Consider the following 13937-nt stretch of genomic DNA (forward strand, 5'->3'; position numbering starts at 1 on the left):
CCATGACCCAGAAAGGAAACGTTTACTTTGCGCAGTCGGAAACTTGGAGTTACAATTTTGTTATTCCTTCTCGTGTTTACAATGCGACTATTTATTTCAAAACAATGAATATTTTGGTGAATATACATAATATTGTTATAAATATACTGCGACGCCATTGTCAACATGTCTACCTTTTGGAAAACATCCCGTAGGGAGACTCGAGCTCCAAGATCGTAAATGCCGCGAATAGCCCTTTTTTGCAAGATAAATATAGTTTCAATATCTGCAGCATTACCCCACAGTAACAGGCCGTAAGACATAACACTATGGAAGTATCTAAATTAAGCGTGCAGTTGCAACGTCGGTCAGTAGTCGTACTTTTCTAACTGCTAATGCTGCGAAGCTGAGTCTACCATTCAAGGATGACAAATGGGAATTCCACTGAAGTTTTGAGTCCAAATGTATCCCTAAGAAAACTGTAGTATCATTGACAATAAGCCTCTCGTTATTTATTATAAAATTATAATTTGGATGCTTAACATTAGGTAACGAAAACACAACGCACTTGGTTTTTTTTGGCGTTCAAAACCAAGTTGTGATACGATTTCTAAGTAAGGTTGCTAAGCTAAGTAAAGCTTGTTTGTGTTGATAGATTTGATTTCTAAGATTAAAATTTGTTTATTAACTAATTACGCAACATGAAGACTACAAAGATGAATTTGAACAAGCTAACAGCGACTCAAAGACTCACCTAGAAGGTTATTGTCTTTTAAATGGAACATTTTCATAAAACATTATTTTAAATCACGATTACGATCAAATAAAATAATCTTTAAATCTATTATAAATCACTTCAATCGAGAAATTGTTTCTTGTTAACATTTATACATACATGTGTTGCAATTGTAAAAGTGCACTCTATCTATAAACAAAATCTGTTTTATTATCAATAAAGTTTAATCAATTTCTTTGTACAATGTTTACTTACTTTAACAAAGGAATGGTTGTAAGTTTATAATGTTATAATTATCGTATCAAATCTATTATCAAATGGAATGCTTTTCTACGCTTCAGCCTGTTTCAGTTCACTGTTAGAAATGCTTAAACTCTTCAAGAACAGCACTCGCAGTCACATTGAAATGTATGACGGCATTCAAGAAGCTTTTACTACAAAACATCCCATGAACCATAAGAAACTCATTTACGCTTACGCTTCAGCTTGTAATATCCCACTGCTGGGCATAGGCTACTTTCCCCGTGTAGGAGAAGGATCAGAGCTTAATCCACCACGCTGCTCCAATGCGGGTTGGTGGATATATTTCTTACTATGAGTAACGATCCCTATCAGGTGTACATGATAACAACCAGGACCGACGGCTTAACGTGCTCTCCGAGGCACAGTGGGAAGACCCAAATAACTGCACAAACACCCATGCTACGGCAAACATTTGTATGGTCAATACAAATGTTTAACATGTACGGGGATCGAACCCGCAACCGCCAGCGCAATAGCCACAAACCAGTGCTGTGACCGTTGCGCCAACGCGCCGTCAAGTAACTCATTTATAATTTTATAGTCCGTCCTGCCATTTCTAAGCTATCCAAGTCGCTCTAATTCGATTTCGGCTTCCAGGATATTTTTAGAAAAATAGTGCAAACTGTGTTCACCAAACACATGAATCTCAAATCAACGTTTTTATTCTCCATGACAAATATAGCAATCCCTAAAATTTATTGAAAGACCTCTTGGTTTTCCCAGATCTGAGGGCGACAGCAAAGGAGATCCATTTAATCTACTGTTTTAACCTTCGTAAAGGACTCCGCTGGTCTTTAAAAAAAAATTCAACAGTTTTTGCATTTGAGCAGAGTAAGTCTTGTCGCTTAAGTTTCCACATGTCTTTGGAAAGAGCCTTGTAGTGTGTACTTTAGTAAATTTTGTAGTGGTGACTTTTAGTAAATTTTACGAAGTATTTTCAGTGAACTTATGTGGATTTTACATATGAGCACGTCACCGCACTGGCTAAGCAAGTTGGTAACAACTATGAGGCTGGTTATAATAATGATAATACTCTTTATTGTACAACATTAAAAGAAACAACAAAATCTATACAATAAAATAAAATTGGTGTGTCTGTAATATTAATATAACCGCTTTTCACTAAATGCATGTAGATGTATACACGGTACATATACCAAAATAACATTTTTTTACAATTTTTGTCTATCTGTCTGTCTATCGGTCATTTTGTTTCGGCTAATCTCTGAAAAGGCTGGACCTATTTTGACGGGACTTTCACTGGCAGATATCTGATAAAATAATCAAGGTTATCCCATCATCCGACGGTTTTTAAGGTTCAATGTAGCGGAACTTTCCTATCCCTCGCTGTAGTAATGTTCTTTATCACCATTTTTTTGAGAACGGCAATATATTCTTTTATGTTATGATAAAAATCAAATAATGTTTATCTTCAAATCAATTGATGTTAATATTCGAAAGTTATTTATTATTTTGTCGGTAAACACTATCATGAAATTGTAAAAATGCAGTTTATCTTTAGTGAAATCTATTTATCACTTGTTATATAGGTATATTTATTAATTAATGATTGATTTCATGATACATAATTAAATAACACAAAAGTCGGGCTTAATGAACGAAAGTAATGTTTAATGAACAAGTCATACCGAGACCGGTATAGGTCAATTGTAGCTTTTTTCGAAGTTGTTCAGGATTAGGTCTACATAGGCCTCATAACCAAATTAAAGCGAAATAGCATCGAGAAGGAAGCCGATAGGAGGATTCGGTTAGGCTAGTCGGCGCTTGGCAGGCTTTTTGTGGTGTATTTGGGACATACAAAAGAAAGTTTTCACCAAATTTCATAAGAAAAAGAAAAATTTGTAAAAGATAAAAATAAAAAAATAAAAACAAAAACTTGGTTTTTTGATTTTTTCACGTGAATTTTGAGGTTATGTGAAAACGTGTAAATAGATAGTTATAGATCACATCATCACCTACAACTTTGCCATTTAACTTTTTTCCGTAGGACTTGTAGTTTAGCCGGAAATCGAGATATAATAATGATGAGGGTAAATTTTTACGAGGCGCGCGCACACCGACACAAAAAAAAAACCGAGACCCTGAAGTTGGCTAGTTAACGAAGAATTGGCTAGCCAATGAAGTGTAACTTCTTACGTGCGTACATAAGTACTTACACACTTTTTTCTTCAGAAAACTGTAGTACCTTGAACTTGTGAATTATACTACGAAACACATGTAAATGTAACGTCATAGTTCTCTATCATTTTAATCACATAATCCGGATTATATTATGACGCTATTTTACATAATTAATGATAATTCGTATTAAAATATTATAGTTGCCATCTTTGAGTTGTGTGTTTATGTACTTAAACTGTATAATTTATTATAAATGAATTCATTAAAAAATACTTGTCATCCAAAATTGACACAGGTACACACACACACAGGTACACACACACACACACACACACTAATCTAGTAGTTGTGTAATTGTTATTGAAGTTGTAAAAATCTCGTGAACAAGAAAGTACTATTAGCGCTATCTGCTATGAAAGTATCGTACTTCATTGTTGTAAAAACTCTACATCGTAAAATTAAATTGGCATCTAAATTACTTCTAACGACTCATCAAAGCAACTAATAACGATTTTTTTGTTATATTTTTTCGTAGCCTATAGATACCTGTAACATAAGAAGCATCACAAGCGGGTTTAACGACCCGTGCTGCGCTGTCAACACAGCGCATCCCCGGAACTCTGGCTTCCCTACTACATGTACCTATTTGGGCTGTGATCAATATTAAATATGTAATACAAAATATTCGCATCAGAAAATTTATCTGGAAGATATCCTTCTATTAGCGATAAGATCGTCTTTGTATATCATTTTTTTTTGTATTTTTAATACAGATATCTAATATATAAAATTCTCGTGTCGCGGTGTTTGTAGTTAAACTCCTCCGAAACGGCTTGACCGATTCTCATGAAATTTTGTGTGCATATTGGGTAGGTCTGAGAATCGAACAATATCTATTTTTCATCCACCTAAATGTTAAGGGTAGTCCACCCCAATTTTTTTTTAATTTTTAGATAAATTATTTATTTTTTATTTTATTATGATTTGGCGTTGAAAAATACATACAACCCTAAATTTTAACCCTTCTACCACCAAACCCTATTTTTAAATAGCGTTTAGGGGCAAAACAACGTTTGCCGAGTCAGCTAGTATGTTTATATGTTGAAATTTTGAATAAATAAATAAGAATGTATAAATCTTTCGTTTTATTTTATTTAGTGTTGATTTTCTCGGATTGCTGTTTATTTCTGTTTGTATGACAATCAGTAGCTTTGAAATTTGGAAGATACCTAAACAATAATTTGTTAATCAAGATATATTAGAGATAAAAAGAATACGCAATTATGCGATAAGAGCTAATACTATAGTTATTATCATCTAATTACATATTTTTAGAAACGAACTGACTTTAGTGGATTAGTGGAATCAAGTCTTGTTTAATGCATCCAAAACTGAAGGCGTGTTACTGAACAGAGTCTATTTCCCTTTACTTGTCGTCTAGGATATATTTATCCTTATTTCTATCTCTTCTATCTCTTCTTTCTATTCTTTTTTATTCTTATCGATTTTCTGGTAATCAATATTTCGACTAATACCAATTTTCGACACATCAAATTCAATGGTATACCTAGCTACCGAAGGGTTAAGGGTTGTGCTGTCCAGCGGGACTTCTAATAACGACGTGCGTTTACTATGCGTTTATTACATTACTTTGATTTTTTTTTATGACTTTCGTAAATTCAATCATCATTAACGGATAATATTTAATTTGTTTGTTATAAATATTTGGTACTGTGTGGCTACGGTACTAAAGAATATAGCCACCCCCTCTCTTCCCGTGGGTGTCGTAAGAGGCGAAACACCTCGGAACTTGAAAAGCCGACCGGTGGCGGGATAACCATCCAACTGCTGGCTTTGAAATACACAGGCTGAAGACGGGCAGCAGCGTCTTCGGTGCGACAAAGCCAGCACTGCGGTCACCAACCCGCCTGCCCAGCGTGGTGACTATGGGCAAAACACATAAGTTCACGCTATTTTTGGCGTAAGCTTGTGGAGGCCTATGTCCAGCAGTGGACTGTATAGGTTGTAATGATGAAATATTTGGTACTAAAGACGTGGATAAAGAAATTATTAACAGGGAAGTCCCTTTAGCTAGTTCTACCTGTTTCTAGCTGAACCAACAGCGGTGACTTATACTTAATGAAAGATTAAGAAATGACAATAAATGATAATGCAATGCACATACTATTGCTATTACAAAACAGAGTCTTGCTAAGTCCGTGTAATAAATATTTATCATAGTAATTAATATAATTAGAAACATATTAAGTATATTTATACACATTTGAAATACGAGTATACTCGTATATGTAATTTGTATAAAAATTATTGCTTCAATTCCAACACAAATCTGATGTTATTCTAACATATCGACGCTTGAAAGGCAATAATTACCAAGCGACATTTTGGGCGATATTGACACTATTTCTTAAAATATTGAGAAAATTAATAATCGTTAAATATCAGCTTACAAAGCTTTCAAACTGCATTTAAAATCCGTTAGAATCGAGTAACAATGACTAATAGGCGATTTATGATGAATTTTTTTTCAAACAAAAAAAAAACTTTGAAATGCTCTAGTGTAAAGTTGCCAACATGTCGTTTAGTAACTATTGCCTTTCAAGCGTCGATATTCTTTCAAAAATACGACCATTAGATTTATACGCCGATATTTTATTAAAAAAAAGACTATAAAACTAAATGACAGAATAGGCCACTACGCTTATTTGTATGGGTACTTTAGGACACATAGGCAGGTAATTCTCCCGGTGCGCGGCACGGCCTAAACCGCGATTTGACAAACTCGCGCGTGAGCGTGAGCGGCGTTCCAGACCAGGCTAATTTCTCGTACGAAATCTTTTGTTTCACCTGTCGACCTATGACGATGTATCTCTTTTATACTCATTGAATACAGTGCACGGAGTCGTACAAAATTTCGTTTCATAGAAGCGCAATCGCTGGCGCTCTACTCGTTACAACTTAACGACAAATGTACGTGTTGATGTAAATAATATAAATGTACTTACTATTGTATAGGCATAAGCTGTGTGACTACGGCAGTAAAGAATATAACCAGCCCCTCACTTCGCGTGGGTATCGTAAGTGGCGACTAAGGAATAATACAGTTCTACTACCTTGGAACTTATAAAGCCGACCGATGGCGGGATAACTATTCTACTGCTGGCTTTGAAATACACAGGCCGAAGACGGGCAGCAGCGTCTTCGGTGTGACAAAGCCAGACCTGGTTGCCCAGCGTGGTGACTATAAGCTAATCACTACACATTTAACTGTGGGACCAGATGTACCTGTTCAAAGTTAGTAAATATCCCGTCGTCGAGCAAAGGCTTCCAAAAAGCAGATTCGAAGCTTAGTATGTCGCGTATTTTCAGTTGCGGATATGAAAAATCGGATACTAATAAAACTATTATAATTAACACTTGTAAGAAATCTACATTATTTAATTTAGAATTTGGATTTGGAATTGGAATTGAATTGAAATTTAGAATTTGAATTAAGACTTCTAATAGTGCCAAAAATAGCACAGATGATTTCCCCAATGTCATGTAGCATGGAGAAGACACGAAGGAGATGGATAGTCGAGATTGCAAAATAACAATTAGAATCAACATAGGCTGGATAACATCAAACTGTGATTCGCATCAGAACAACAGCAGTTAGAAAAAGCTTTTCAAAGCAAATGGAACTGCTAGCGACATCTAGTTATATTTTCACAACAACTTTTCAATTCGAATCTTTATAACTACTATACGAATCTTTATTTATACTATACAAATTTATCAAATCATGTTTCCATCGGATATAATCCCTAAAGTATACCCTAAACAATATTAATTAAATTTATTAGATTACAATTTCACTGTTTACTATTTCAAAAATGAATAACTAGAAACGTGTTTTGCAGGAATACCTGAAACAGCTCCCCTTAACGAGTCTAGACTCGGATAAAAGATAATCAGAATAATATTTATCAATGTTTTCATTGATGAAACGCAATGGAAAATTAATTTAAATGACGTAAATAGACAAAAACAATTAGGAAAAGGTTTTTTTTTTTTCTAATTGCGTTGTTTATCCTATGAAACAACAATACATGACTAATAAATAATTAATTTCGCAAATAATAATGGCATCGACATTTTTATTGGTACTGTTATATATCTAAAGATAATGATTTTATTAATCCTTTTGAAAGAACTTATTTCCTTATTATTTATCTGTAGAATAGATAAAAAAATTCTTTAAACTTTGTGGCGACGATATACAATATATTTTCTTATACCAAAATGTTTTAATTGTTTCTTATCAATATTTATATAAAAGTAAAAAAAAAAATGTCTGTTTGTACAGATTGAGTAGTTTAAGATATAATAAAATCTCCTTTTTAGACCATTTTTACCAAAAACAATTTTACATAATGGCGTAAATTTGAAAAAAAAAAAACTTTTTAGTAATAAAAATTTCAATTATTCTACGTAAGCTTAAAAAGTACGTATCTTTATCATTCTTATCTTCAAACCCAAGCATATCCAAGTGTAATACCTAGTTTGTATTATTATATATAACAGTAGGGAGATATTAAAAATCACAAGTATTTCTGGTGCATAGTGAAGTGTAGAGTGATAGTGCTAAAAATATTTTTTAATATGTCAGGTAAATTACAGATAATTAATTGTTTATTATTTAATATACTTAATTATACTTAAAGAAATGAAAGTAAGGAGTCACGAGTTTTTATATTTACAAATACAAAAAAAGGTTATAGATGACTGTATTTTTAAATTGTTTTGTTTAAACAATTTTAAAATTGTACGGTAAATACAAAATAAACTAAAGCAGTTAGTAAAAAATAAACCAAAAAAAAAAATAGCAATAAATACTTAAAAATGACCATTAGATACGCGAGATTTTTTTTTTACTTTTTTAGCATAAACAAAAATTTTGAAAATATAGCATATGAATTTCGGAACTATTTAAAATGTCTATGCGTATAAGAATCGTTAAAAAAACTCAATAGTTTTAAAATATAATGAAACAAGAAAATAAAGTTTTAAAATATGTTTTTTATTCTTATTTATTTTATACAATTATAATTAATATAATTATGTATATACAAATAATATTTAAAACATAATTGTAATTACAATATCAATCAATAATTTTCACATCGATGCATTCGCCTCCCTCTATTTCCAGATTTTGTAGCGTCTCCGAACCTGAAAACGGAAATAATTCTATTTTTAATATATACCAGCTGAACCGGCTAATTACATAACGCCTCAGAACTAAATAGTGTGACAAAACTTGTAAACTTCTACGTTGACTATGTACACTTTTGATTCTAAGGGACTTACCGCCATTATTATTTAGAAAGTTTACCAATATTTCGGCGTCGTCATCTATATAAATAAAATATCGGGAATTTCTAAATATTAATCGCGGTAGTCCCTCAGCATCAAAACTGTTCAATGTAACAAACTAAAAAAAAAAAACGCAAAATCAATCTCCACGTAAAAATATGCTTACTGATTAACAATTTTTGAACGAACAGTCGGAACAGTTTGTGTGGAAATATAAAATAGATGCTTTTTATATCCCTTTGCGATTTCTTCATTTTTTTTTAAATATAACTAATATAACTAAGTCCACGAACAAATGTACGGCTCACCTGAGTGCCTAGTGCGAGTTATATTCACAGAAACATGAGAGAAACGCGTTTATACGTGAAGATTATTTTGCATGGGAATTTAAACACTGCAGCCTAGACGATAAAGGATAGTATACGATACAATCATACAGAGCATCTAGCGGCAAACACGAGAACTAGGTTGAAATGCCGAATTTCCCATACATAATTGTGTTTGCTCGCAAAACGAAAAAAAAACCGACTTCAATTACATCGACAAGTAATACAACGTAGATCGACGAAAAAATAGTCAAGCAACTACGCGTTATCAAAGATTACTCAAAAAGTATTTATCAGATTTCGATAAAATTTATATGTGACCACATGATAAACATCAGCTTTCGATTAAATTAAAAATTATCAAAATCGGTACACCCAGTAAAAAGTTATTACGGATTTTCGAGTTTCCCTCGATTTCTCTGGGATCCCATCATCAGATCCTGGTTTTCTTATCACGGTACCAAACTAGGGATATCCCCTTTCCAACAAAAAAAGAATTATCAAAATCGGTACATCCAGTAGAAAGTTATGCGGTATAATACAACGTAGGTCGACAAAAAAAGCGTCAAGTAAAAACGCATTATTAGATATAACTCGAAAAGTAGTTGTTAGATCTCAAATAAATTTAAATGGGACCAATTGACACACACGATTCAAAAAAAAAAAAAAAATTGTCGAAATCAAAAGAAGTTAAAAATGAAGTTAAAATTTACACCCGTTATTACGAGACGGATTAAACAAAATTCGCACTAGGCACTCAGATGGCAAGTGAATACCGTGGCCTATAGACGCCTGTAATACCACGAGCATTGCAAACTCGTTGCCGACCCTACCCCTAATCCCCCCAGGAGCTCCGGTCACCTTACTTACCACAGGAACACAACACTGCTTGAGAAAATTACTCGCCGAAATGTATGCACGTGTTTAATTTCTGAACGACTACACCAAATTTTATTACTATTTTATTTTTCGTGTTTGTCCGTCAGGACAGGATTTTGTACAAAATAAAATTAAATAGATCGAAATTATCAGGAAAAAATATATATATATAAAGGTACGAAGTTCGCCGGGTCAATCAATTTGTACTCTCAAGGGTCGCTAGTGGGATAGTTTTGGGGTAGTTCTGTTTTCTTTCATTCTATGCGTGTTTTGGGGTACTGAATCCGAATCTGAGGTTTGAAGATAAAATTTCGTGACGCAACATTCTGAAGATTGGTAATTTTTAGCAGTCTCTGCAAATCCCATTTTTTACATTTCAAAACTTTATTTTTTATCAGAATGCTGTGAATCGATAAATTTCTCCTAGTGCACAATAATAAAAAAATGAAAAAAAAATGATCGAAATTATTAAAATTCAATATCCGAAAATGTAGGACTAACAAAATAAAACTTAAAATATCGTTACTTATGATCATATATTAATAATATTACAAATTATAATATGCAAAAATTTGTTATGGCAATCTCACAATCGGTGATAATGCAGCATTTTCCTGGTAAAACAATTTTTAAAATCGGTTCAGTAGATTGAGTTGAGCCACTTGACATCTTAAAAATTATAACGAGCTGGCCTATTATTCCAAGAACTTAAAAACTCCTATTTTTTTCTTTGTACACTTATCGTGTCCTATGCCAAAGGAATGTCCAGAAGAACAAAGGTTGTTGACCAGAAGAAAAAGAAGTCGCTTTTTCACCAATAAAATCAGCTTTATACATTTTTATAATAATACTTATATGTAAATTGTATGATGTTATGAATACTGTTTAATTAGCTTTTTATTTTCAAGAATCTATTGGTATATTGTCTACATTACTGCACTCTCTTAGCCTGCTATGTAACATTAGTTCTCACTATCACAGGTTGGTTGGAAGATCTCTCCTAGACATAATTCCACCATTGCTAACTAAATTTTTTTTACAAATAACTGTACAACATTTTAAGTGCAATAAAGAATTTTAATATTTTTTTTTTATCACATAATTACCGTTTATTTGATATTTTGTAGAATAAAGATTTGTTGATCTGGCGAACTTGTATCGTGTTTTCACTATAAATCTATTTTTGTATTTAATTTTCTTCTATACTATACTTTGTCAACAAAAAATTACTATCGTGTTTGGTGCAGTCATGTGGAACTTATACATGTACACACATTTTGGTGATTATAAGATAAACGTAACTTATAACCTTCAGTGATCCTTCTCCTACACAGAGAGTGAGGCCTATGCCCAGTAGTGGAATGTTACAGGCTGAATCAAATTGACGCCAACAATTTATACTAAGCTAACTCATAATAGTGAACTTTATAAAGGCTTATAAAGGGAAAAACTTGATAGCCATGTCATGAGTGCAATTAGAAAAAAAAGGACAAAATAATCAATCCGGAGAAAAGGGAATTTGAATTGTGGTCTTCTCGGTCGATTCCAACCGGTCGAATCCCCACCTAAGCGATTACAACTTTATTGACAATTGTGAAATTTACCTTTGTATTCTAACGATATTATAGCCATTTTTTCATTCCTAAAAACAGGGATAAAATGACATTTTCTACAAAATGAATCCTAGCTATATTCTACTAGCTATCCTACTTAATGAAAATTCGTGTTGGCATAGTATAAATTGTTGGTGTCGAAATAATACATAAGATTATAAAATATATTTACCTGTGATAATATCACCATCAAATTCAAATTTCAATTTTCTTAACGGCACTTCAAGGTGCTCTGCACACTTGATCATTGCTATTGATAATTTTTCACCTTTCTCAATGTACATAATAATAGGTTTCTTAGCTTTTTGACATTGAAACTTAATTTCAACGCCAGATTTGTTAACGACATCCGTTTTAACATTTTCACTCTCATTTGTGACACCTCCATCAATAAATTTTGTTACGTTATAGTTTATTGAGTCAGGTGAATCGTCTGGACTTAGTATAATATCATTGTACATGAATACTAAGCAATTTTTTGGTATATTTTTCTTTTCAGAAAAGAAATCATAAATAACTTTGATTTTTTGGAACCTCCGGATACTAAATTTGTGTATATTTATGCTCTGCCAACATACTTTTACCGATAACTCCTCATTTTCAACACTTTCATCATCCAAGTTATTCGATATAGAATCTTTCTTTGGAGGCAGGCTAAATATTGGTACATTTTCAAGATCATCATCATACTCATCTGTGTTACCAATACTATATGTAGGAATAATATTACTACTCCTAGAATTACTTGTACTTTGATTTCTTGTAACTCGATTTCTCGATGAGTTTTTAGCTTTACCACGACCTTTAGTTGTGCCCCTGCCTCTATTTGACCCACGGCTTTTGGTTGCATTTCGGCCTCTACTTGTACTGCGGCCTCTACTTGTACTGCGGCCTCTACTTGTACTGCGGCCTCTTGGTGATTTTATACTTGTACGGCCACCTCTAGTTGAATTTTTACCACCTCTATTACTTCTTTTGTTTTGTATACTATCAGTTCTACTACTTTCATCATCAGTATCTATTAAGATAACATCGCTATTAGTCGACTCGTTTAGCAAAGATTTAGCTGTCTGACGCTTAGTTGATTTGCGTGTACCAATATTATGGCTATTTACGGGAAAGCTACAGTCTGTCAAATCGACAAATGCATCTACACTATCATCAACCTTATTCGTTATATCTTTGGAAACAATTGTACTAGACGCAGTTTTTGAAAATTTATCTGATCTCCGTCCACGTTTGCTAGGTATACATGTATCGACATTTTTTCTTTTCTTTTTCTCAATTTTACGTACACCTGTTTTAGTAATCGTGTTATTTGCTTCCTCAAATTCGTTTAATACGACGCTATCATTCAACGATAATTTTACTTTGTCTTCGTAATAACTGAGTAATTTATCACGTTTTTTTATTATATCACCGTAAATATCGTCATCAGAATCAGACGAATACATTTTACTAAATAAATACTTTACCGGTAATAGGAGTTTTTGTAAACAATGACACTTCTGGATAAAGAATTTTACATTTGTATTTGTAAGTGAATTCAAAATTTGTTAAATATTTACTTTAAAACGGTTAATAATTTTGTTTATTTAATGATTTCCTTTTTATTTTATAATTTTTCATATCATGATATCAAGACAAATATAGCAATGTGATTAAATTGAATCACAGATTAGTGTAATTTCTGACGTTAGATTAGACTGTGTTGCCTTTTTACATATCAACATTATCAAATATCAATTTTTTTTTGGAGTTTATGGCCTGGTATCTAGACCTTTAAGCCAAATCAAATATCAACAATTCCCAGAATTTTTTCAGCTTAGGGCTTGGAATACCATTTAAAAATTCGGTAACGTTAATTCGTCTCAACAGACATAACGTTATTTATGAAATAACGACACATTATACGTTTTTATTTTTTATTACACTATATTTTTTCCCGTGTTAACTCAATTAAAATTATATTTAACGTCAATTATTTATCCCGTTACCGTTAATTGCTATCGTTACCTATAAAGGTAACGAAATTATTACGCGATTAAATGTGTAATTTAGGACCGTTTTCATTGATTTTTAGGTTTCTGTACCCAAAGGGTAAAATGGGTCCCTATTAATAAGACACTGTTCTATCTCATGTGATTTTTCATTGAAAAATTATTCTCACGTATTTATATTTTATTGTATTTTTTAAGAAGTTTTTTTTCAGTACGACATAAGTTTGTAAAACAAAGACATTAATTATTTTCCTCTTTTTAATTTTGATGAGTCAAGGATTGAAAATTTAGTAAGTTATCGTTATGTTTGTTATTATTTATTATTATTTAGAATATTGTTTATCATTCTATAAAGATTTTACGAATATTCGTCAATTAATTTCTTTTTAATGCCCTTTAAAGTGATAGATTCAGGGGGTTTTCACCAATAATAATAAAATTAAAAAAAAATCTAAAATAGGTAAACATGGATTTTTCAAAATATTTTTCTGTGATTGCCTATTCTGACAACCTCTTAAAGGGATCGTGACATATTACAAGTACCTAACCCTGTACATAGCGAAAATATAATAAGCGGGTT

General features: G+C 32.3%; 1 protein-coding gene across 1 annotated transcript; it reads right to left on the reverse strand.

Annotated features, from left to right (window-relative positions):
- Positions 1 to 8258: 8258 nt before the first annotated feature.
- On the reverse strand, positions 8259 to 13060 carry LOC123667767. Its single transcript, XM_045601605.1, has 2 exons — positions 11530 to 13060; positions 8259 to 8395 (listed from the first exon to the last, which is right to left on the reverse strand). The coding sequence occupies exons 1-2, from the start codon at positions 12809 to 12811 to the stop codon at positions 8328 to 8330; spliced, it is 1350 nt and encodes a 449-aa protein (XP_045457561.1). The 5' UTR covers positions 12812 to 13060; the 3' UTR covers positions 8259 to 8327.
- Positions 13061 to 13937: the final 877 nt, after the last annotated feature.

The sequence above is a fragment of the Melitaea cinxia genome, chromosome 29, assembly GCF_905220565.1.
Source record: "Melitaea cinxia chromosome 29, ilMelCinx1.1, whole genome shotgun sequence".
Classification (NCBI taxonomy): Eukaryota; Metazoa; Arthropoda; class Insecta; order Lepidoptera; family Nymphalidae; genus Melitaea; species Melitaea cinxia.

What these genes read in the sequence shown, in the direction of transcription:
- LOC123667767 (XM_045601605.1), bottom strand. Translation starts at nt 12,811, where the DNA reads ATGTATTCGTCTGATTCTGATGACGATATTTACGGTGATATAATAAAA. An exon ending in TGATGGTGATATTATCACAG is followed by an intron (nt 8,396 to 11,529) that starts GTAAATATATTT and finishes TTCCGTTTTCAG; the next exon opens with GTTCGGAGACGCTACAAAAT.